Raw genomic sequence first — 22,418 nt, forward strand, 5'->3', positions numbered from 1 at the left:
AGGCTATAAAAAAAAATCAAAATCAAAATATGAGTTGGGCCGCAAAGCCCATAAAGATTATGAAAATTCATTATTCGATATTTATAACTATTATTCCAATAATAAAATGGAAAGCTTGTCGGAAGTAATATTAAATTTGGAAAAAAAAAAAAACGAAGATCAATTTGGAATATGTATGAATGAAAACGTTGTTGTTGTTGTGGGGAGACTTGGTCCTAAATTCTCTCGGGAAATTTCTTCACCGTGTCTCAATTTCTCTGCGAATTCTTAGAAAATAAAAGAACGAAAGAAAAAAAAAAAGTTAGAATTTGGGAGAGAGGTTTTTGGTATCGGAGATCAGAGATGGGTCAAGCTTTTCGTAAGCTGTTTGATACTTTCTTCGGCAATCAAGAAATGAGGGTAACTTTAAATCTCTACCCATCTTTTTCTCAAGATCTCTATCTACGCGTGGATCATTTCCCTGTTAGGATGGATCTCTCCTGCTATGTGTTCTTATATATCGCCGGCCAATGTCTGATCTTGATCTTAATTGTGCTGTCTCTAGCGTCGTTTTATTTCTTTGTGTACTTGAGATTTTTGTAGGCCCATCATTACTTGTTGATGTGATTCATAGAAAAAAAAAAATGCCAAATTTATTTACTAATCATATATATATATATTGTTGTAAGCTGTGGTGGCATGATTGATGGAAACAGGATTGAATTTGAAATCTTTTTTCAATTTTGTGATGGTGATGATGATGATGTCATTGTCAGGTCGTTATGCTGGGGCTGGACGCTGCTGGCAAAACAACTATTCTCTATAAGCTTCATATAGGAGAAGTTTTGTCAACTGTTCCCACCATTGGTATTAATTAGCTCTCTGCTTTTTCTTTTTTTTTTGGTCCCCATTTCTTATAAACATTTCAGAATCTTTGTTATTGTATTGGCTGTGTGATTGTTCTTGTTCTCATTGGGCTAATTAGTGGGATTTATTCCTTGTTTTGTACACGAGCTTTAGATAGATCTTTTGGTGTTTGCTTTTAGATTCATTCTATTTAGACATTGCAAGAGTTATGCAGTTGTTTTTGCCGTAATGAGTTTCTGTAAGATTAGAGGTAATATCAGAATTTGTAGATATTTGCAATATCGAATCTCATGATAGCTTAAGATACTCTAAACTCTGCCAACTTTTGCCTTGTCAGGGACTCATGTGTCCATATTTCTCTTGTGTTATGCATTTATGATACTTGTCCTATTATTATTATTGGTTCTTGTGGCATTATACTTTTGTTTGATCATTCTTCTGTCATTTTCCCCTTTGGTGGTTGCTGCTTGGGTTATGTTTGCTGACAATTTGAACAATGTGTTACGCAGGATTCAATGTTGAGAAAGTTCAGTACAAGAATGTGATGTTTACAGTTTGGGATGTTGGTGGCCAAGAGAAACTGAGACCTCTTTGGAGGCATTACTTCAATAATACCGATGGACTTGTACGTATATATATATATATATATATATATATATACTTCTTTTAGATTTTTGCTTTCAGTCAGATACTTTAACTTTCTGGTTTTCCGTTGCCATGTTGGCAGATGTTTACATTTGGTTAGATGTTGCAGTATCATATGTTGCTTGACCAAATCTTGAGATCTTCGTCAATCTTTATCGACCGTGGTATAAGTTTACTCTGTAATGCTATTGCAGATATACGTGGTGGATTCCTTAGATCGAGAGAGGATCGGGAAAGCAAAGCAAGAATTTCAGGTACACCTTAAAAATTTGCAAATGACTTTTTTTGTAAACTACTCTCTGGATAGTGCCTCAACCCACTCTCTCACTTCCTCAGGAGATCATAAAAGACCCATTCATGCTAAACAGTATCATTCTGGTGTTTGCAAACAAACAGGACATGGTAATTCGAGTTTTTCTTTACGTCTTTGTTTGTTTCTCTCGTGTGTGCTTATTATTCCCTCAATTCTCACTTTCTTTTAACCCCTGCTGGATATTAGAGAGGAGCCATGTCACCGAGAGAAGTATGCGAAGGGTTAGGATTATTTGATCTGAAGAACAGGAAATGGCACATACAAGGAACTTGTGCTCTTCGTGGAGACGGGCTCTACGAAGGCTTGGACTGGTTATCATCTACGCTTAAGGATGTTAAAGCCGCTGGATTCACATCGGTTGGCCACTCCTTTTGACTCTCCCAGGTATAAAGTGACCTCTTCAGTTCAATAACTTTCAGTCCCATGACCCTTGATCTTGTATATGTCTTTTCTCTTTTCAGAGTGTGTTAATACTATGCTTCATGGCCAAAGTCTTCTTCTTGGCATTAAAAATGTAAACACGAAACCAGTATCTCCATTGATTTTTGTTCAGAAAAGAAAATTTATCTTCTCACGGTGGCAAATATTAGACTCAGTTAAGCTACTTCTAAATTTGGATCATGCTGCCATGAAAGCTTCATTGTATGTATATTCTGTTGATGAAAATTTGTATCATCTAAAAATCTTCCCCTTTTGTCTGTTCAAAATTTTGGTAGGTAATGTATTCCTTCGATTTTTTCATGATTTTTGTTTTCTTTTGCTGACATCGTTACAATTTCCGTGAGAATGTAAAAGAGGGTTAAGCTCACCCTCTCTAGCAAATAAGTAAGTTGAAAATGATGCCCTTTTGTCACTAATTCAAAAATAACCCAAACTCTGATGTACGAATTATTTTTGCTTTTCTACTTATAAACCAAAAAATCCACCAAAACACGAATCTACTCAAGACTAATATACTGAAAGCAAGTTTCTTCTCGTAGAACAAGCATTACATTCGGGATCAGTATTCAAAGCTGATCATGCGAATTTCCCTCCTCTGCAGATATTGAATCCGATGGTGGTTGTGCAGAATCCGATGGTTGTTGTGCAGTAGCTACAGAAGATGGTTGATAGCTCACGGTAAATAAACCAAAACATGCCCAAGAAATGATTTGAAAAATAGAAGTAACAACAAAAACAGACACTTACTGTTTTCGCCTGGCGTCTCACTCTCACCCGTGGTCGTTATTGTTTCTGATGGTTCATCAATTGTTTCCATGTCAATAGTCATTGCGTCATCAACATCTGCTTCGTCTACCTCTGTCATTATCTCATCCTTATCGCCTCCCATTGCTTCAATTCCATTTGGTGCCCAGTTTGCAGCATCCGTATTTGTGTCTGTGGTTGCTGCATTTGGATGCTCAGTGGTTTGTGATTGTGGGTCTTTACTGATGGCTAACATAGAAGTAACCAACAGATTCTGCAAAAATTCCACAAAACTAATGAAGAAATGTGTATTTCAAGTATAAAGTCACAAGGGTAAGAAATTCAAATCCCTACTTTTTCTAATGCAAGAGAAAGTTTCGAGAGCTTTGGGTAGATGGTCCTTGCAGCCAAAAGGATCTGTTAAACAAAAACCAAGCAAAAAGCTTTGTGGTAATGATCTCAACCAAAAGCTTATAACCTCTCAAGCAAAATAAGGTGCAGATTTTTAGAAGACACTTTAATGGCATGCTTTGACAATTACAACTTTTGCAAGAGTTACGAATTACTATTGCAATTAATTTCTCCTGAACTTGTAAGATGATAAGAAACTGTAAAACGTGGAAAATCCTGATATATAATAAATTCAAGAAAATAAGTTTGTTTCGAAATCTACGAGGATGGGGAATATAGCAGAGTGAAGGTATAGAGTCAACCGATTTTACCCTCTTACACTACCACACAACAAGTGATTTTTATTATTCATCATGACGGAGTAATGAGAACATGATATCTCCCCATCTCAGACACTGAAGTAAATCATGACCAACAAATGCATCTACTTACCTCACAGAGCCTCTGCAATGTAAATGGAGGGCCTTCATCAAAACTAAGAAGAGCTGCAAAACAAGACAAAAGCAACAGAAAACCAATTAGACATACTTAAAACGGTGAAAAGATTAAAGGTCTATGGGTAAACAAGAACACTCAAAGTTGTAAATACATGAATAAAACTGGAAATGGTCAGAACACACATAAAACAACCTATACAACTGAACTGCAAATCCCCTGAAACAATTCTTACCGTATGCCTATTTCCCACAGTGTACAATGACAAGCCGTTTCATTTCATTTCATTTACACAGGTTACTTTCTTGAAGTTTCAGCGATAGATTTCTTAGTAACGATTTTGAACAGAGAAGGAAAACAGATAGATTATAAATGATGAGATTAAAACTGATTGAAAAAGACATTAAGCCAAGCCTCATCTCACACTTTCAAACTCTTATCTACACAATTCTTTTTTGCAATGAAAGTAACAAATGAGAAGCTATAGAGTATAGACCTTCATCCAATCGACTAACCAGCTCTGAGAAAGTTTCTCCTAGGGCTTCCTTTTGTTGTTCATCCGTCAATTTTGCCTCAGGATATTCCGATAGAACCTTTTACAATGCACCACATAGATAGTTAAATATTGAAATAATCAGGACGGATGAGGAATGGTAATATATATATATATATATATTCTAAGCACATAGATGGTATACCTGTACATACCTTCTTCAACCAAGACGACATCGTTCCCTTTAGTTTCTCCCAGTCTTGCCTATAGTATCATTACAAAGTAAGATAGCAGTCAACTAAATGTAGCATAACAGAGATGAGACCCCAAAACCCAGAACTACTCAGAAAGAAACACATGCATCATTACATTGAACTCTATAGAACAATACGGTAAGGATAAGATAGGATGCCAGTTTAAGTGCCTAGTCATAGCAATTCAAAAAAGTGGTATTACCAGAAGTTCCCGGTAGATGCTACTGCTTCTAGTGTGATCTTTACTTCTTCCTCAGGAATATCTGCTTTCTGGTCAGCTCCACTGCAAAAAGAAAGATGCATCTGTAACAGCACAGAGATGAGGGTACTGACACTTGACGCCTCAAAAAACTTAATCATCAGATATTTGAGATGTATGAAGCTAAAGGCCAGAACTCGTGACCGAGCAGTCTATGCAAGACTAAAACATAATTAACCTGAGTAGTGTTCTTCTGGCGTTATCCTCCTCCTAAACATATAAGGTCATGCGAGCAGCATAATAAACTTTAAATCAGATATAAACTCACTCGTAAGCAAAAAAATTTGAAAACTGGGGCAAAGCTAGATCCTGAACCGTAGAAAAGTGCCTTTCAACGATTCGAAACGCAGATATATCCAAGAAAACAAAACTAGAATTGCACAGTAGAGCTCAGGAACACTATATGAACTAGCAGCATTAACGATCGGAGAGAAAAAAAATCCAAAGCGCAGGAGCAAGCAAGAGTGAAAAGATTTGAAGTAAACGACTATAAAGAAAAGGAAAGCAAACATACGACTGCTCGAGAACTTGGGGATCCTGGCGTTGAACGCCGTCACTGGGAGGAGCGACGGAGGGGATCTCGGGTTCCGATGATGATGGATTCTCCATTTTGAGCCTCGCTTTTTAGAGACTAATCTCCGGATTTTATCGAATAATATAAAGCCCCCAAAATTCTCAAATGGATCCTCAATCTTGTTCTAACCCGACCCGACCCTTGTCTACCCTTCCCGGACCGGATCCGATTCGACCCAACCAATGTTATTACTTATTAGAAATGCTCCTTTTTTTTTTAAATGCGAAAAAACGTGAGACGAGAAAAGGTGATTAATAAATAAATTAATCTGGGTTTATTAGGGTTTAGATAGAAAAATATTAGGTTAAGTAAGACTTTTACAGTGGATATATTTTCTTCTGGTCTTTTCTAGTTGTAAAAACCATGGATTTTTTGTTCTGTGTGTTAACAAACTAATTAAATTTTGTGTTAAAAAACCATGGATTTCTTGCTTTCTTGCTTTTCAATCAGTTGTACAGAAAAAAAAAAATCAGAAAATTGGTATAAAAACTTAAATTGCAGTGCATCCCTTCTCCATGCAGATAAGCATTGTTATGGGCGATGGAGTATATTCTTTCCAGAGAAATTGATTGTCGGAGGTTCGAGACGATTCTGCAAAGTTACTTTCGATAGTGCAATCTCCGAAGGAGTGACTGACTTTCTCAACACTTCCAGGTGCTTAGTGCCTCTTTGTTTTCTTTTATCCTTTCCAAGGTCCCAAGGACGACCAATGAGAAGACTGATTCCTTAGCTCGTTCTTCTAGATTATTATTATCAGATACAATTTTTGTAATCATTTTTCCTCCTGTTTGTGCAACCAATACTAATAGAATAGTTTCATTTTAATTAAAGTTAGGTTAGAAAAAAAAAAAAAAACTTAACCTTTTACCCAAAAAAAAAAAAAAAAACTTAACCTTTTACCCAAAAAAAAAAAAAAAAACTTAACCTTTTACCCAAAAAAAAAAAAAAAAACTTAACCTTTTACCCAAAAAAAAAAAAAAAAACTTAACCTTTTACCCAAAAAAAAAAAAAAAAACTTAACCTTTTACCCAAAAAAAAAAAAAAAAACTTAACCTTTTACCCAAAAAAAAAAAAAAAAACTTAACCTTTTACCCAAAAAAAAAAAAAAAAACTTAACCTTTTACCCAAAAAAAAAAAAAAAAACTTAACCTTTTACCCAAAAAACAAAAAAAAATGGTGGAAAACTAAAGATGTCAAATTAACATTCATAGTATTCTCTTCGTTTTACCATCGGGTCAGTCGCTGACCAAAAAATACAGGAAGACCCATGCTTCATCTCTGACCCTAAAAAGTAAAAAGTAAAATCAATTTTACCACCTTTCATTTGTTGATAGTGACATATTATTGTCTATCGTCGCTGATAGGAGTCTATATTTAATACATTGCAGCCTCGTTTTGCTTCTGTCTTTTCTTTTGTCATAAGGTTGGTAGGTATGATTTCCCTATCACCTCTATACTATATGTGTAATATATATAAAAATTGGAATTGTGTTGTTTCTGAAACTTACCTTTCAAATCAATTATAGAACTATTATAACAAGTCTTTTATTTGGATCGGTTGTTTTATGAGAGCGAACAAAAAAAAATGTGGTTGAAACCACATTAACTTTTAGTATAGAACAAACCACATTACCTTTCAAATCAAATCAATCTACCTAAGTATAGAACAAATCAAAAGATAATTACGTTTGAAACCAAAAAATTAAAATAACACTAATAATAATAATTGCTCATCAGTAACTTTAGTCGCAGTTGCAAAATTAAATTGTCTTTTGTCGATGGTTCTTCATGGTATGAATATGATTCATTGAACGGGCATGGGGTGAATCATTGATTAACTTGGACCAAAGTACCCTTTTATCTCCAATCCTTGCTGATTTTAGAGTTGCTTATTTATGAAATGTAACCTTAACCTATGTTATAAAAAATGTATCATAATCTTGATAAAGAATTTGAATAATTTAACTTTGTTTTGCGGCAATCTTGAAGATTTAAAATATACTTTTCTTTTGTTTTTTTTTTCTCCTGTCTATTTACTTTTGTTTGTCACTTTGTTGTATTAATTAATGTTTGTCTTGCAACAAAAAACAAACACAAAGAATAATGATCTTTTCTCATACACGTCTCTCTATATGGCTCCATCATGAATATACATATATTACCACAATCTTATTAATGAAATGTCAAATGTGGATTGGTACTAAAAATAAAAGTAAAAAAAAGAAGAAGCTAAACTAAATCTTAAAAAATATACATGAATAGCCCCATATTATATAAAAAATCTCCCATTACAGCCTATGCAAAATACACTCAACCGTTAATTGTCATAATCTATGCTAATAAGATATCCTACATAAATATAAGCTATATATAGTTTATGAACTTTAGTTATTATTATTTTTATTTTTATTTTTTGTAATTACACCTAACTACAAGTCTACAGTATGCTTTTATCCATTGGTTCGATATGTTCATGATACATGTATTTTTTTACCTGCAGGCGGGACAAGCTGATGAGACAGAGATATTGACTTGTATAGGCCATGTTTTAATTACTGGTATTATTTTTGATTAATTAAAAATAATATCTACCAATGTCAATGACGATCGAGTAATTTATTAATTACTCTTAATAAGTAATGCATTGGGATGTAAGCATTGGTTTTTGTGAGCAAAGATGGAACAGCAAGTAATGATGTAATTAGTTCCTCCTACAAACACAGAACATAACCAAGTTCATCGTTATCCGCTCTCGCCAGTCGCCCCCATACCCCTATTCCGACGCTTCCTCTCTCTCCAATCTCCATGCTAGAGTTGTACACGAATGTTTGTACAACTCGATACAATAGAGTCTTTTCTGCTTTCAAACGTATATACTACGAATTTATATATATTATTATTGTAATTAAAAAAGGTTTAATGAAAATTTTAGGAAACTCAGTTTATTATGTTATTGTATGAACACTCGATACGTTCGATCGGACATTAATTTCAGCAAGTGTACTGTTGTTTTAGACTAAATCCAAGTTTATACGATTTCATTTATGTTTAAAGAACTTATGTACAGTTTGGTTTAAATTTTGGATAAAACATACAAAAGTTTCAAATGAAAAAAAAAAACAAATTGTCTTTTATTTAAAATAGTAACTAACATACAAAAGTATTTAATAATATATAACTATATCTGTTAGTTACTATTTTAAATAAAAGACAGTTTTGGATTTTATTTTATTTTATGGACTACATGTTAGAAAAATATTTGCTATAGGTTCCTGTATAAAAAAGAGATAAAACTAAATTGAACATATATATTGATTAATATGCAAATTTATATGAAGAGATCCGTTATATTAAAAAGCAATGATACTTTCATTTTTTTGTCTTTTAGTGTGCCCTCCCCCCTCACTCTCCCTTTCTCCTTTATGGTCCAGTCACCTTTCATTTCTCCCAAATTAAAACATCTCCATTCTTCAATATTCTCTTAGGTATCTGATTTTTTTTTTTTTTAAGCTGTTCCATCTTTTTATTATTCTTCTTCTTAAAGTATCAAGATTTGGCGTCTCTGTTTTATGTACATTCTCGGGTTTTGGGGTTCCATGGGTTTTTTAGGGTTTGAATACATTATACATAAGCTAGCTAGCTTACAAGATTTGGGGTTTAGTTTGAAAAATTCCTACTTTTTGCGTGATTTTTTCTTATATATATTCTTGGTGTTCCATCTTTTTTTGTCTTCTTAAAGTTACAAGATTTAAGATTTCTGTTGTTTATGTACACTTTGGGGTTCCATGGGTTTTAGGGCGTACCTAGCTTACAAAATTTGGGGTTCTGTTTGAAAAGTTCATACTTTTTGGATTTTAAAGCTCCCTGATTTTTTTAATATACATTATTGGGTGTTTCATTATTTTTTCTTCTTCTTAAGGTTATATGATTTGGGGATTCTGTTGTTTTTACACATTGGTGGGTTTTAGGGCGTTTGAATACATGAACTATATATAGCTTACACAATATTTGGGGTTTTGTTTGAAAAGTTCCTACTTTTTGGATTTTTGTGCTCCATGATTTGTAGGGTTTGATTATAAAAACTATAAAAACAAACTAAGAAAAATTTATCTGCTTTCCATAGTTCTTTCTGTAACATTAATTAATGTGTATTTATTAAGCTTTATCATGAACCAAAGAACTATAGATTTGTTCTCGAATATATATAGGGTTGGTATAGGAGGTGACTGAACTACTTTGCACTCGATCGCTACTATAGACTGTATAGTGTTACGCTTTTCATTATTTTTCAGATTCTGATTTGTTTTTTTTTTTTTTTTGATGGGTCTGTTATTAATATATACGGTGATGATGACATTCCTGATGTTCTTAGATCTGTTTTGATGGAAAGAGATGAGTGAGTTACTTTAATGTAGCAAATATCTAATCGACTGCTATTTCAATGCCTTTTTGGCTTTCTATGAATGGTAAAATTAAAGAACAAAAGCTTAGGTTTTATTAATGTAGTTAGTCGTTTTGATTTTTGTTTACTTCATCAAATTAATAAGTAAAAACTATATGTATGTGTGTAGTACTGTGTGTGTGTTATTGCAATGACTAATCATATACACGATATGCTCATCGAATCTGATATAATTAATGAGTAATCATTAATCCGTAATATACTCATTACTTTTTTTTGGTTAAGCTTACTTAACAGATTTGACTTTTTTCAGGATTTTCGAAACATGGATAGAAGATAAGGGAAAGTAACCTTCACGAATTACAAATTTCTAGATAAGTTGCGAGGAGTGCCAACTGCCAAGAAAGGTCCTTCAAAACTCTTCTTACATGTTATATTATATGCTCTGAATAAATAGATAGTTACATGCTTAGGCTTGTTATATATGTCATCTGCATATTTTGGAAAACGCATTAGATATTTGAGAATGAAATTGTAAGCATCATAAATCAAAGTAGTGTGACAGAATAATTATGGTGATTAGTATTCTAATTGTGTGATTACTATAAGATATAGATATTGATATAAAAAGAGCTATGAAATGTTAAGATGATTCCATAGATAGGAAACCTTTCTTACTTGTTCATGTAATTGTACTGATGGTAGTAAATAAAACTTCTATCAATGACTTTGTTTTTTATTGTTTCAAGGAGAATATTATAATGGAAAAGAAAGATGATGATGGTGGTGTTGGTGCGGGAAGGATTGGTGGTATCGGTGCAGGTGGCGGAAAAGGTAAGGGCAAGAACGTTCCAAATGAACGCAAAGCTGAAGCAGAAGCTCGCCGGAAAGCCCAACAAGATTGTCCACAAGTTAATGAACATCCACCACGGGTAATTTTTTTCATTTTCTTTTTACTTCATAGATCTTGTTTATTTTCTTTAACTTTTACATTCACCTTTGGTCTTTATTTCATTTTTTTATTAGGATTTTGGTGACGGCAGTTACCTTATCAAAGATTGGAGTCACTCACACAGAGCTTTACTTAGTATAATTGTCAAACAAGTACAAGGTAACACTATTAAATTTAAAATTTTGTGCATAGTTAAATATGTCAATTCCAAGTGATAGTTTGAGTGTTTTGGTTGTTGATTTGAACTCTAATTCTAGAGATAGTGAATCGAGTATATTTTATTTGGTTAGGACTTATTAGGACTGATAAAATTAAATCTTGTTTTTAAACGCAGCTATCTGTTGGGCTCTAGTTTTGGGAAAAATACTAGAGTTCACCTACAATAAGAACCGTCCCATTGCTCAACACAAATTTCTGGATATAGATAGTTTTGCTGAAAAGGTCAAATTGAAACCAGGTGAGCTTATCGCTCAGAAGAAGTTGGATACCGATGATATGGCTGTTGGTTCTCTGAGGAACGCAATGGACCATATCTTCCTTAAAGGAATCGAAAAAATTGATGGAAGAAAGAAGGTAAATATTTAGACATATATCTCAATTTATTGATATGTTTTTTTGGTAAGTTCTATATACCAATATTAGTTTTAAAGTGTAAATGCATAATAATTATTATGTTATCGTAAATATTTCATTCCAAAATCAAAAATATTTATTTTGTAGGGTGGAGCAGGTAAGGCCTATGCCATTAAAGGTAGGTTTGTTGGTGTACAAAATTCAACTGCCGAAGATATAGTCAGGAAGGTGGACATAGGTCTTGTAGGTTTAACAGTTGATATAGATGAGGGTCTTAGGACACTTAAGAAGGTAAGTTAAGGAATTACTTAGATTCCAATTATACAATATTATGTATTTAGCAAATAGTTGAAACGCCAATTTTCGTCTAAACATTTTCAGGGAATCTACAGGGTACCTAAGCCACAAGTTGGAGCACTCAAACATGCACTTACAATTGTTGGGTATGGGATGACTAAAGAGGATGAGTTGTTTTTTCTTGTGCAAAACACATGGGGGACTGGTTGGGGAGATGGTGGCTACGGCAGGATGATAATTACAGATACTTGTGATATGTTCTACCTAGCTGAAGTGATTAACGACAAAAAGAAGAAGGAAGAGGCTCTAGCTTAATTGTTTAGAAAACTTTGAAACTTAAAGACAATAGACTATGTCTGGTCATATTCCCCTTTCTTAAATCAAGTAGTGTCTTTTTGGAACATATTTGCAGTGATGCTCATGTTGAAACTGGTTTCAGTAACAAACTCTTGATGATCCAAATGGAATTGAAAATGCTGATAGTATAGCTCTCCAATGTTGCTAATCAACAACCTATATTATAGTGACCAATGACTGTATTATCTGACAGTATAGCTCTCCACTCTTAAACTATATATATAATTAAAGAAACATAATTAATTAACCATTAAACTTCATAATTATATCGCACAACTTATTAAGTTGCAGGTTTAGGTCACATTACACAGCAAACAATGATAAAAACCAAAGTCCACCCAGATCCAACTCGTAGCTATAACTATAGCTGGAAGCCTCGGTCTTCTGGTAGCCAAAACATCGATCAACATAACCATCTGCAATTAAGCTTGAAAGTATTAGAAATTTCAAAACAAGAGAACCTTCCAAAACTACATTCGCTCTTCAGCAGATTAAAACAACTACTAAGTTGTTCCCACCGAGCAAAATGACTTAACATATATATATATATATATATACTTACCTATGTAATAGTCTTAGATAAAGGGTTTTATAGGGGCAGGTCTGCAGAGAATGGGAACAGGATCTCGAGATTGTCCAACGAAATTCATGGCCTTAGCCTGATACTCCACGAGAGGCCCACTCGGATACTCCCGAGCCATAAACGTTATATACAGCTTCCAACTAGCTCCTCCAGCATTTGTAGTGGCTCTCACAATACTATCAAATTCCACAGTCTTTCCCTTTAAGTAAGCAAAAAAAAGAAAAAGAAAATGATCCAATCTTATATTTATTAGAGCTGACATATCATTCTGAAGAAAAGAAAAGAAAAAAAAAACAAAGCTTAAATTATTCTAATAATCGGAGTACAACTGACCTTAACCTCGTTGAGTTTCTTAACGCACATGGAAGCAAGACCCGCCAAGTACTCCCTATTAGTCATGTTTCCATAAGCTGGTCCATCCAGATTCTGAATAGCGCCAATGAAATTGAATGGATCTGGTAAAAACCCCTAAAAAAATTGAAGGCAGACAGAGTATATTAAAATATATAGTAGTAGTTTGTTTAGGAAGAAACGATGGCATTGAGAGAGAGAGAGAGAGAGATTACTTACTCTATCCTCCAAAGCCTGGATCCTCTCTTGGCGGTATTCCATGTAATCATTCTCGTTAGCAAAGCTGTCACGAATCTCTCGATCTGATTCGTATTCCCGACCATCAAAGCTGTCCACATCCCACTCCGGTTCCGGTTCCGGTTCTTCCACGTCTTCTAACCCTCTGTATTCCCGACCGTCTTCTACTTCGCCTTCGCTCTCGCTCTCGGTTTCGCTTTCGCTTCCATCGCCTACTTCGCTCTCGGTTTCTTCGCTTTCAGTTTCGCTTTCAATGTATTCTTCCTCGACCAAGTTTTGCTTTTCCATCGGCGAAAAGTTAAACTTGTCTGAAACTCGTTTCGCCGTCACATCGACATCGTAGCTCATCACGGTAGTCATCGTCGTCGTCGCGGAAACCCTAGAATTGTCCATTTGTGAGAGATTTGGGAATTCCTCCAGCTAGAGAGAGAGAGAGGCGACGACGATACAACACGGTTACCAAAAAATACTGATGTATGATACTCGTAGGCTGTAATTTATTTACAGATATGCCCCCACTCAGTAGCAATTTCTTTCCAAAGAAATATGGGCCATGCATTATAGGTATCATCAAACCCAACCCTTAAAACCCACCCAAATAAATTTTACGACTATACGGAGCGTATCATCAACAAACCAATTGCTTTAATTTGATATGGTTCTAGCTTGAACAGTGATAGATTGCAATAAAGGGGTGGGCTACTAGTGGGCGTTCGGGTACCCTTTCGAATTACGGGTCAGATATTACGGGTTTTCGGGTTTAGAAATATTGTATATCTAAGGTCTGGAATTTAAGAGCATCTTTATAGAGGATTGATCCATTTAACGACCTCATGATACGTCATACACTTGATTCCATTCAACAATAACTTGTAGCTTAATTTACATACTAGATCCGGACCCGCACGTACGTGAGGGATTGTTTTCAAAAACCAAGCTTTCTTTCTTTGTATTTGTGTCTGTAAATGTTTGAAAATAGGTTATAATTGGTTTATGCCAAAGTTATTTAACTTATAAAGAAAAGGAAATCAATTCTTTATAGTTATTTGGTTCGCGTTTATAATTTCTTATAGAGAATAAAGGAGAGTAGAGAATGTGTCGTGAATGTAGTATAGAAGATTTGATGTGAATGTAGTATAGTTTTTTTTTTTTTTATCAAAATCAAATCTTTCTCAATTAAACTATGTTAGCGAGTCGAACTCGAAAACTAATTGCATATTGTACTCTTGATTATTATCCAAGTTATTGTAGTACTTTATAGAGCATGATACAATTTTTTTTTTGGGGAATCTAGATTTGATTGAGGTACCTATAATTGAATAATTAGACTACAAATCCTATAATTTAAATCTATTGCATTTATTAAGTCCAACCTAAAGTTATGGGCTAACAATTATGTGTTAGGCTCGATTTAGTCCAAAACAATAATCTCTTTGTAATACCCAATAAAACATGGAAACCGATTCACCAAACCAAAAAAAAAACAAAGTAACCGATTGCAATGGAAAAAAGTTTCGGTGATAGTCCGACGGTAAGAGGCGAAAAGTTGAACCTTTTTCTTCCACATAAACAAACTCAATTGAAACATCAAGCGACATCTAATTTCATCAATAATTGGCCGAATCTAGTGAGATCAACACTATGTGTGTTATTATAGGGCAAGGTAAGCAATTTCAGTTTCTTTATATTGTATTTCTTCTGGGTTTTTGATTTCTATCATGTTTTCATTCTTCTTTTATAAATCTTGTTTTCTTGCAAGTAATCAATGGATCAAAATTGAGATGGTTAGTCCACGATCAACGCCCAAAGCAAGGTTTGCCATCTATCAGGTTGGTTAACTTACTCAATTATCTGAAATTTGTTTTAGATGAAAATTAGATTAAGGAAATTTCCAAATTTGTTTTTCAAATTAATCTCTAGATCCCCGATGATGACAGTTTTGAAATCTAAATCGGGATCCTCCCCTTTTGATTATATTGCTTTGTCATATTATCATTATCTATGATTAACAGGAAAAATGTTTCAAAAATTTAACCATCAGCTCTACTTCTATACTATTCTTGAATCCACATACTCCTCCCATATCCAAATAATTAATCTTGAAGCGTCTAGGACATTTTTAGGTTTCTAATGTCTTATTGTAGACTCTTTCTTTATAAAAACTGCGTTGAACCGATCTTAGACAAATGTCATGAAAAAATAGGTCCGAACTGAAAGTCTTAATAGATTTCAACATGATAGGTAATGCAATGTTTGCAAAGATATAAAAAGAATGTATAGCAACTTAAACAATTTGATTTCATGTAAGACACATAATCCACCATTGATCATCACTCACGCCTTCACCAATAGCTACCTGTAATTCAGCCAACCGAGAATAAGCCAAAGCAATATAAAGTAAACCAGAAGTTCTAAAACTTAGTGTAATACTTAAATAAATACATACCTAAGTAACATAAGTTACTTCGTGTCCATAAATTGCCTATATGTTTTGAAAAACTTCTTTGAACACCAAATTCATGGTTTTCTTTTGTGGTTTCCCATCTTTATCAACGATTAACACCTTAAGCCCCTTCTTAGAAGTAACTCTTGATAAAGCAACATAGAGCTGGCCATGTGAAAAACATGGTCGGGGTAAATACAAACCAACGTTGCTCAACGACTGTCCTTGACTTTTATTAATGGTCATTGCAAAGGCGACAACCAATGGCAATTGTCTTCTACGCATGATGAAAGGAAGTTTTGTGTTTGAAGGTGTTAACAATAATCGTGGGATCAACACTTTATCTCCAACTCTATCTCCTGAAATGATAATAGCTTCCAAAACAAACTTTGCCATTTGTGTAATCTGTAAACGTGTATCATTCATTACCCCACCTCTTGCATCTATATTTCTTAATAGCATGACTGGACATCCAACCTTTAACCTAATGATGTGGTTCTGAATCCCAGAAATCTTTATGCTGTTCAAGAACTCTGGAGTCATCATTGGATTGTTGGCAGAACGCTTATCAGAAGGATCAATAGAGTCTGAACTTAAGTATATACGTTCTTCACCTACAAAAAGATTTTAATAGTTATATAATAGTTGTAAGATTATTAAAACAACATAATAGAAGAATAGATCCTTACCTTCTAGTTGGTCAAGCATAAAGTCGTTGATAATGCCCACATCCTCATTTGTTGGGCACAAAATTGCTCATTCTTGGAAAAATTTAGGATCAGTCTTATCCTTCAATAATTTTGGATCTCCATAAACCTCCCTGGTTATTGCTTCTATGGGATCACTTGCATTGTTTATTAGTAACTCATCGGGGATATCAATCAAAACCTCATTGTCGTTAGTCTCCGAGAGTTTACCTTCTCCAACAGCAACAAAATTTTATTACCATTAAATTGATTTATCCTTGCTAGTCGAAGTAAACAGGTAACGATGTTGTTGCCTGCGTTCTCACCAGAAGCCTACATGGTATCAGCAAATTTATCCCATAATGTACAGGTCACACAATTATCACTGCGGATTTAAGCAAAATCTTGTAATATACTTATTCAAAAAAACCATATATACAATGATATAAATAATTTCAACTTACCCTGTGTCCCGTAGCTCCACCTCCAATCTCTTAGAAACTTTCCCATTGTTATCACTTGTTTCATCACACCAATGTTCACGACTTGGCCAACCAAATCTACAGGGGTAAAATAAGAAAAATCTTATACTTATATATATTGTAAAAAAAGTAATACAAACTTTTGTATTACAAACATACCTATTAAGATGTTTTCATTGAGAGACCATCTTCAGCAATTATGCTTTCAAAGCTCTTCAAGTCCAAATACCAATCAGTCGAGAGCGAAGGAGATCGGCTTATGATTGTGGTGTTAGTAAAAGACATCTTTAAAGCATGTGATGTTGCCCTATACTTTCCCATAGACTTAGTCAGCTGAAAATTCTCCACAAACCTCCACTCTCCAGCAACTACCATTTTGTGGAACTTGTGAACATGATTCTTTTTAACAATGGCATGGATTAGAGTTCCCTATAGTCAGCAACTAATATATTATTAGTCACGTAATAATATACATGGTTTAAAAATATAAGTAGATAGAGTAAATGAATAGAATCTGACCTCTACATCAGCTAAGATCATTTCTATGCTTTCCCCATTGTAAATCGTATATTGTCTCCACTCATGAACGATCTGCACTTGGATCTTCCAACTCGTCTTGAAAGGTTTTATGTTAGCAAGACTGGTGAATCCATTATTTGAAGCCATTTTCTATGTGAAGTGTTTATCGTTTTTTTTGTTAACGATTTTTTGTGTTCGCCATTCGAATTATATATAGTTGTACAATTTTCAATTAAGTTGCGAGTAAATGAGCAAAATAATAATGGTAAGTAGGAGTTATTTGGTGTAATATTTTCTTGTTGTTTTTGGAAACATTGTATCCGATAATTATGCTAATTATTATCATTTCTTTGTTAGAAATGTCTTAATTTGAGTGACTGGGACATAAGGTTAGTTTCCCTTTTCAACATGAGTGATATACGAAATTTTGCTAATGTTTGATTTTACCTAATTATTAAATGCTTCATTTGCGTGATTATGAACACATAAATATATATTTGTGTTTCTTTAGTATTGGTATTATTAAATGCTTCATTTTCATGAGAATGAATACATAAATGTATATTTGTTTTCCTTTAGTATTGATATTCGTTTTTGTTTAAGGTATACAATATCTTCCTAATTATAGTAGTCATTACTTTTTCTTATGTAGAGAATTATGTTGTGTTTGGAAATATTTCGATCTATTGGACCACTATATTTATTACGTATATTGGTAATGGGTCATTGGATATTACACGTTTGGGTCACTCGTGTTACCACTAATTTAAATGCCGAGACTTTGTTGAATGAAAAAGACTTTGTTTAGTTATACTAATATATAATTTGACTCTGAATTGCTTATACACGATCCGAATTAATTATACTCGGGTCAGAGAAGGATCCGCGATTTTTGACATCGACATTTACTTCAATGTCCTTCTTATCTTGTATGCTTTTAAATTTATTCAGGGGCATTTTATGTCATATATTTTGATGTGTCATTTTTGCCTTGAAAAAGTGCTTCCTTTTTAATAGTATAGATATATGAAAACTATAACTTGAATGCATTATGCATCTTAGTGTCGTGTCAGGAGCTTTTCCCATAAGTCTAGTATACAATTTTTTTTTTCAACCTTTGCCACTGATTGCGCATGTAAGGTTAGATCGATGGTGGATTTAGCGCTTGGTCGCCAGAGTATGGGAAAGGGAGGTTTATAATGTCCAGCATGCATACCTCATCACCTTGGCTTGATACTCAACAAGAGGCCCATTCTCATACTCCCGAGCCATAAACGTTTATATAAATTAACCTTCCATCGAGATCCCCATCTTACCGTAGCTCCAACCATATATATCCACCAGTTAATTCCACACAAAATCCCTATCAATGTAGTAGTGAGATTCAAATCACATATGATGATCATGGATCCATACTTTGTCACTTACCTTGTCGTCGCTGAGTTGCTTAACACACAAGGAAGCCAGATGTGTCAACTCATCTCTATTCGTCAATCGCTAGTTCTTTCAGACTACAAAAATCGTATATTCTGTTTGCGTAAACTGGTATAATCAAACCCCTGAAAAATCCCAAGAAATACACATAAAAATTAATACTTTCGTAATCTTCTTTTGTATAGTAATCTAAGACAACTTTACGAAACCGTTGGAAATTATATACAATAAACAAAAACATACACATTTACCTTACTCTCGAACATGTCGCTCTTGTGAAGACGGTAATCATTATAATCGCTCTCGTCGATGAACTGCATGCTTACGAACTTCGGGATCTGATTCGTATTTGCGACCATCGTATCCGGTTCTTTTTCCGGCACCTACTTAAACCTTAGATGGTTCCAGACGATATAGTCATCCTCGCTATCACAATCTTTGTCGTCTTCCTTCGACTTTGGGGGTTTTCATGGGAGAAGAGGCAATTACCTCCTCGTCGACCTTGTGCTTTTTCATGGGCGAAGAGTCAAACTTCTCCTCATCCGCCCTTAATGAGTCCGTCTCTGAAGCTCGTTTCACCGACACAACGTTGCTCCGTGTGGTAGTCACTAGTCGGAGAAACGAACAAACCCTAGAATTATCAAAAACACATGTTTGACTAGGTGATACCCCGTGCTACAGCACGAGATTATATATTTTGTTAATTATATTTTTTGTAATTTGTATTTTTGTAATGTAATTTTTTTATTTTGACTTATTTTCTTTGTTTATAGTAAATTAGAAATTCTAATAGAGTAAGTAGTTTGTAAAATGTAGTTTTTCACGGAAACAAACGTACCACAATATTGGATAGTAATTTTGTAAGAGAATAGATACTCCGCAATATCTGATAGTAGTTTTGTAAGATGATAAACACACCACAACATCAGATAGTAGTTTTGTAAGAGGATGAATTTTTCTTTATTTTGGTTTGTCGTCGAAAGAGGAGAAGTTGCTTGTTTTTAGTATGAGATATTTTAATGGTTAGGAAAACATTGTATTTATAGTGAGATTAAATATATATAGGTTATCATTTAGAAGTTAATATTTGATATATCAAATTTCAACAAAATTGAAAAAAACCAATTTAATTTATAGTTTGATAAAAGACATGTTTTAACAGATTTAACTCAAACTTTTTTTATATTTTAAAATTTTTAAGAGTGAAAATATTAATATTACTTAAATATTTTATAGACTTAAATATTATAATATTTTAAACTTTCGATAAAGTTCAAATATTTATAATAATTTAAACATTATATAAAAATTTAAATATTTATAATCTTTTAAACTTTTTAAAAAAATGTAAATATATTATAATATGTTTACTTTTTAAAAGTTTAAATATGCTCAAATATATAACCAAATTAAACTGTTAAATTTGGATACCTGATAAATCAAGTTTTCTGCTCATTTGTACTCAAAACATATTAGTCATATATTTATAGTGATTATGAACCATATTCCAAAATATTTTGTCAATGTGGGATATAAAATACACATTTTCTGTAAGTTTACATATATATAATTTATGTGGTTTTTATTTTTTCCATCTATACTAATCATAATTAATTATTATAATTTCGTTAAGAAAATATTAAAATCTAAACTAAATGATGATTTGTTTTTATTTAATTGTATTAAGTTGATTTGTTGTTTCCGTAAATATCTCACAATATAAAAGCAAATCAAATAAGTTTACATATATATACAATTTCGTATTTAATCTATTGATTATTTTGGAAGCAACAAAGTCACAATTGATAAGTATTAAAGATTTCTCATTATTATTAATATTTGTAATAATTATAATGATTAAGTATGGTAGTAGTAATATTTGATATTACTGAAGTCATTAAATACTCTAATACCAGTTTCCTTATTTATAGGGATTATATCGCTGTTTGGTTGTGTGTTTAACTATTCTTGAATCAAATAATATACAAGATCCGAAAATTATTAATCTGGAGAACAAACAGATCCGCGAATTTTTTTCTTCTATTTTTGGGTCAGAGAGGATCCGCATCCCGACCCAGTTAGTTTTAAGTGATCGACCCAAGGGTATAATGGTCATTTAGATAAATCGAAACTATAGGTTAATTTAATTGAATTAAGTGATTCTCTAATCATTTTTAGTGAAAAACGTACCAAAACAAAATCATGGTTCAATTTAAGTCTAGTGAGTAATTCAGCTTTAATATAATAGATGTTACGATCTTAATGTCTATTAATTTTCCAATGTCCCGTACCTAACGTCAGTACCCGCTTCGAAGGCTTATATGGACAGGAATCCGATAATAAAAAGGCCCAAAGTGTCTCCAGCATAAATTTATGCTGAACCAGGAAAATTACGACTTCTCATGGTTCAACGTGAAGCTGGAGAGATAGCCAACAAGAATGATGGAACCATTTTTATTCACAAGACCACTTTTGAACTATATACTGCTTCTCTATATATACTAGTCTATACTTTTGCTGTCAAAAATATGTTCTGCACTAAAGAAAACTAACCATTGACCATTATTGTCCAACAATATCGTTCAAAATTACGGTGGGAGCTAACAATAATAAAAGAAGGCATGGGCGCATGTATATATATATTTTTTTTACTGCACTATCATCGTGTTACATCTTAGTTTATCATGTTATCTCTTTACCTAACTAGTCGTATAACATAATGATTTCCATAATTTTGGTTTGAAAAAAGAATGATAACCATTAGAACACGAGTAAAGAAGGTATAATAAGATCACGAAAGGAATTCCGTGTAGTATTGCAAAAAAAAACCTTACAAAACACTCTTTTGATATTGATATGTCATTCCAAAACATTACAAAGAATACTTATAGTTAGTTCCACTTTCCAAGAAGACTAGTATGCAAATAAATCTTACCTTTGCCACTGATTGCATATGTAAGGCTAGATGGTGTGGGTTTAGGGCTTGGTCGGCAGAGTATGGGAAAGGGAGCCATAAACGTTATATAGACCTTCAATCGAGATCCCCCACTTACCGTAGCTAGCTCCCACAGTATTCACCCTTGCTTGGTAGAGAGTTTAACAAGTCCCAGATAGTCCAAACTCACACATAGCCCCTTGCCTGGTAGAGACTAGAGAGTTTAACAAGAAATTATAAGTACTATACAGTTATGTCCTCAACTTTCATTCAAATCAACTGAAATTAGACGACCTTTTGGCTACGTCGTCCCAATCCCACTAATAAATAAACCTTCCTTTGTGAGATGACCGAACGTTAAGTAATTATTGATTATTCTTACCAATTTCCACACGCTCTCCCTATCAAACAGTGAGATTCATAAAATATACTTTGATTGATCAGGATTATCATACTTATCGCTTACATTGTCCTCGTACGTCAAATCATCTGTATTAGTCTTATTTTTACTCGCTGTGATCCAAACTACCAAAACAAAATAGTAGATGCCGTTTTTTGTAATCTGGTAAAAACCTTGAGAAAGCTAAGCAACAGGGATAGTCTCATGATAACATACGTAAGATTTTATATAGTCTTACGTTATTTACACGGAAGCGCATATTAGCACAACATGGAGACAAACTAGAGATCGATCGAGCCTAACTTCAATATGTCTTCATCATCTTGACAAGCTCCCGCCTCAACTTCAATAT

At 33.5% G+C, this 22,418-nt stretch overlaps 4 protein-coding genes and 1 pseudogene across 4 annotated transcripts; 2 read left to right on the plus strand and 3 right to left on the minus strand.

Annotated features, from left to right (window-relative positions):
* On the plus strand, positions 134-2,540 carry LOC104735742 (ADP-ribosylation factor 1-like 2). The gene is made up of 7 exons (XM_010455584.1): positions 134-399; positions 756-846; positions 1,356-1,471; positions 1,686-1,745; positions 1,828-1,893; positions 1,991-2,188; positions 2,266-2,540. The coding sequence occupies exons 1-6, from the start codon at positions 343-345 to the stop codon at positions 2,177-2,179; spliced, it is 579 nt and encodes a 192-aa protein (XP_010453886.1). The 5' UTR covers positions 134-342; the 3' UTR covers positions 2,180-2,188; positions 2,266-2,540.
* On the minus strand, positions 2,633-5,491 carry LOC109124600 (serine/threonine-protein phosphatase 4 regulatory subunit 2-like). Its single transcript, XM_010455585.2, has 8 exons — positions 5,356-5,491; positions 4,785-4,865; positions 4,544-4,592; positions 4,332-4,428; positions 3,833-3,885; positions 3,344-3,406; positions 2,993-3,263; positions 2,633-2,897 (listed from the first exon to the last, which is right to left on the minus strand). Exons 1-8 carry the CDS (start codon positions 5,448-5,450, stop codon positions 2,812-2,814), a joined length of 795 nt encoding a protein of 264 aa, XP_010453887.1. The 5' UTR covers positions 5,451-5,491; the 3' UTR covers positions 2,633-2,811.
* On the plus strand, positions 8,812-12,122 carry LOC104735744 (cysteine proteinase 1-like). The gene is made up of 7 exons (XM_010455587.2): positions 8,812-8,900; positions 10,131-10,224; positions 10,567-10,749; positions 10,844-10,928; positions 11,104-11,342; positions 11,490-11,633; positions 11,724-12,122. Exons 3-7 carry the CDS (start codon positions 10,579-10,581, stop codon positions 11,952-11,954), a joined length of 870 nt encoding a protein of 289 aa, XP_010453889.1. The 5' UTR covers positions 8,812-8,900; positions 10,131-10,224; positions 10,567-10,578; the 3' UTR covers positions 11,955-12,122.
* LOC104735745 lies at positions 12,219-13,646 on the minus strand. The gene is made up of 4 exons (XM_010455590.1): positions 13,150-13,646; positions 12,913-13,047; positions 12,559-12,778; positions 12,219-12,412 (listed from the first exon to the last, which is right to left on the minus strand). The coding sequence occupies exons 1-3, from the start codon at positions 13,558-13,560 to the stop codon at positions 12,572-12,574; spliced, it is 753 nt and encodes a 250-aa protein (XP_010453892.1). The 5' UTR covers positions 13,561-13,646; the 3' UTR covers positions 12,219-12,412; positions 12,559-12,571.
* On the minus strand, positions 15,650-17,444 carry LOC104738015 (annotated as a pseudogene).

Source organism: Camelina sativa, chromosome 13 (genome assembly GCF_000633955.1).
Source record: "Camelina sativa cultivar DH55 chromosome 13, Cs, whole genome shotgun sequence".
Lineage (NCBI taxonomy): Eukaryota > Viridiplantae > Streptophyta > Magnoliopsida > Brassicales > Brassicaceae > Camelina > Camelina sativa.

Coding starts and splice junctions, on each gene's coding strand:
- LOC104735742 (XM_010455584.1), top strand. CDS start 343: ATGGGTCAAGCTTTTCGTAAGCTGTTTGATACTTTCTTCGGCAATCAA. Junction 1,472..1,685: donor TCAATAATACCGATGGACTT/GTACGTATATAT, acceptor ATGCTATTGCAG/ATATACGTGGTGGATTCCTT. Junction 1,746..1,827: donor AAGCAAAGCAAGAATTTCAG/GTACACCTTAAA, acceptor TCACTTCCTCAG/GAGATCATAAAAGACCCATT.
- LOC109124600 (XM_010455585.2), bottom strand. CDS start 5,450: ATGGAGAATCCATCATCATCGGAACCCGAGATCCCCTCCGTCGCTCCT. Junction 4,866..5,355: donor CCCCAAGTTCTCGAGCAGTC/GTATGTTTGCTT, acceptor TTCTTTTTGCAG/TGGAGCTGACCAGAAAGCAG. Junction 4,593..4,784: donor GCATCTACCGGGAACTTCTG/GTAATACCACTT, acceptor ATGATACTATAG/GCAAGACTGGGAGAAACTAA.
- LOC104735745 (XM_010455590.1), bottom strand. CDS start 13,560: ATGGACAATTCTAGGGTTTCCGCGACGACGACGATGACTACCGTGATG. Junction 13,048..13,149: donor TCCAGGCTTTGGAGGATAGA/GTAAGTAATCTC, acceptor CAATTTTTTTAG/GGGTTTTTACCAGATCCATT. Junction 12,779..12,912: donor AGAAACTCAACGAGGTTAAG/GTCAGTTGTACT, acceptor GCTTACTTAAAG/GGAAAGACTGTGGAATTTGA.
- LOC104735744 (XM_010455587.2), top strand. CDS start 10,579: ATGGAAAAGAAAGATGATGATGGTGGTGTTGGTGCGGGAAGGATTGGT. Junction 11,343..11,489: donor AAATTGATGGAAGAAAGAAG/GTAAATATTTAG, acceptor TTTATTTTGTAG/GGTGGAGCAGGTAAGGCCTA. Junction 11,634..11,723: donor GTCTTAGGACACTTAAGAAG/GTAAGTTAAGGA, acceptor AAACATTTTCAG/GGAATCTACAGGGTACCTAA.